Raw genomic sequence first — 1,380 nt, 5'->3', positions numbered from 1 at the left:
GAGATGTATGTGTGTGTGTGTGTGTGTGTGTGTGTGTGTGTGTGTGTGTGTGTGTGTGTGTGTGTGTGTGTGTGTGTGTGTGTGTGTGTGCATACGTATCGCATTAAAAGTTTATTCCAGATTGTAAAATTGTTAATCCAGCCGACAATTGAAAGGGAATACACTATCGCATGATCAGGCTGTCGCGCCTAATGGTAGTGCGCCGTTTATACCTGTAATAATTTCAATTTCTGACAATATACATATATAATAAGGATCACTTTAGCACGATCGCGAGTAACAATCGTTCGATCACAATTTTCTTTGTAACAAAACAAATGGTGTGGTGCAGGTCACTTTCATTCAAAATGTACGGTAAAGATGTATTATCGAAAACTCGAAGAGCTGGAGTGATATGACGAATCGTGAAGACGATCACGACGACGACGATGATGGCGGTAACTGCAGATTTGGTGTGTGATATAAGTAGATACCGATGACGAGATGCCGATCTCGTCTCAGAGAGTGTCATCGAGAGAAGGAGACTCAATGTCCTCCGCTGTCGTATTTTGGCGGCAACGGTATACGTACGCACTCGCGGAGAGATCATCTCCAACGCGCACGCACTTGTAACTTTCATCCGGGCATTCACAACTGTACAAATCAAGTGAGAAGAAATTATTATGTTTCTTAGAGAGAGAGAGACAGAGAGAGAAATCAAATGAAGAGAAATATTATATAAGAGAAATATTATATAAGAAATTGTAAATAATTGGCACAATCTTCTTATACGCCTACGTAATATTAATTTTCATATATCCCACAAACCTGTCCATCTACGCTTTATCTAATAAAATATTTTCTCTCATATTTTATAGTTTTCAAGTTTTACATTTAAAAGATGATTATTTTTGCATAAATTCAATTCATCTCTAGATCTGTTCTCGAGAGGAGATGCGCGTATCGAAATGCTTTTAACATTATCTTACAATTAAGTTATATAGTAATACAAAAAATATATATGTATATATACACACGTATATAATATAGTAGTAACACACACTCACGTGTTTCTCATGAAATACTCAATGTTACGCGTATACGGATTATAGACCGCCCATCCACAGGGCGCGTTATGACAAATTCGTCTCGGTGCGTTTTCCTCATCGCTATCTTCTGTAGCTCGTGGAATCCTGACATTTGTAAAGTCTCGTAACAGTACCCGCTGGAACTGTTTCTGTAATTAAACACATCAAACTGTTATATAATTATTATTGTTGTTATTATTATTATTATTATTATTATTATTATTATTATTATTAGAAACATTAACATATTCACATTATGATACTTGATCATCTTCTACCTTTCCTTAACGTGCACATATACGGAAAGCATAAA

General features: G+C 36.1%; 1 protein-coding gene across 1 annotated transcript in view; it reads right to left on the bottom strand.

Annotated features, from left to right (window-relative positions):
- Positions 1 to 75: 75 nt before the first annotated feature.
- LOC108690089 overlaps positions 76 to 1,380 on the bottom strand; it is a 4,163-nt gene continuing 2,858 nt past the window's right edge. The window contains exons 2-3 of the mRNA XM_018197199.1: positions 1,047 to 1,216; positions 76 to 633 (exon numbers count right to left, since the gene is read on the bottom strand). Of these exons, the coding sequence (XP_018052688.1) occupies positions 498 to 633; positions 1,047 to 1,216 (306 nt within the window). The 3' untranslated portion in view covers positions 76 to 497. The remainder of the gene's footprint in view (positions 634 to 1,046; positions 1,217 to 1,380) is intronic.

This window comes from Atta colombica, unplaced genomic scaffold (genome assembly GCF_001594045.1).
Source record: "Atta colombica isolate Treedump-2 unplaced genomic scaffold, Acol1.0 scaffold294, whole genome shotgun sequence".
Taxonomy (NCBI): domain Eukaryota; kingdom Metazoa; phylum Arthropoda; class Insecta; order Hymenoptera; family Formicidae; genus Atta; species Atta colombica.
Note: the sequence above shows the minus strand (reverse complement) of the source record. Positions and strands in the feature narration are given on the sequence as shown.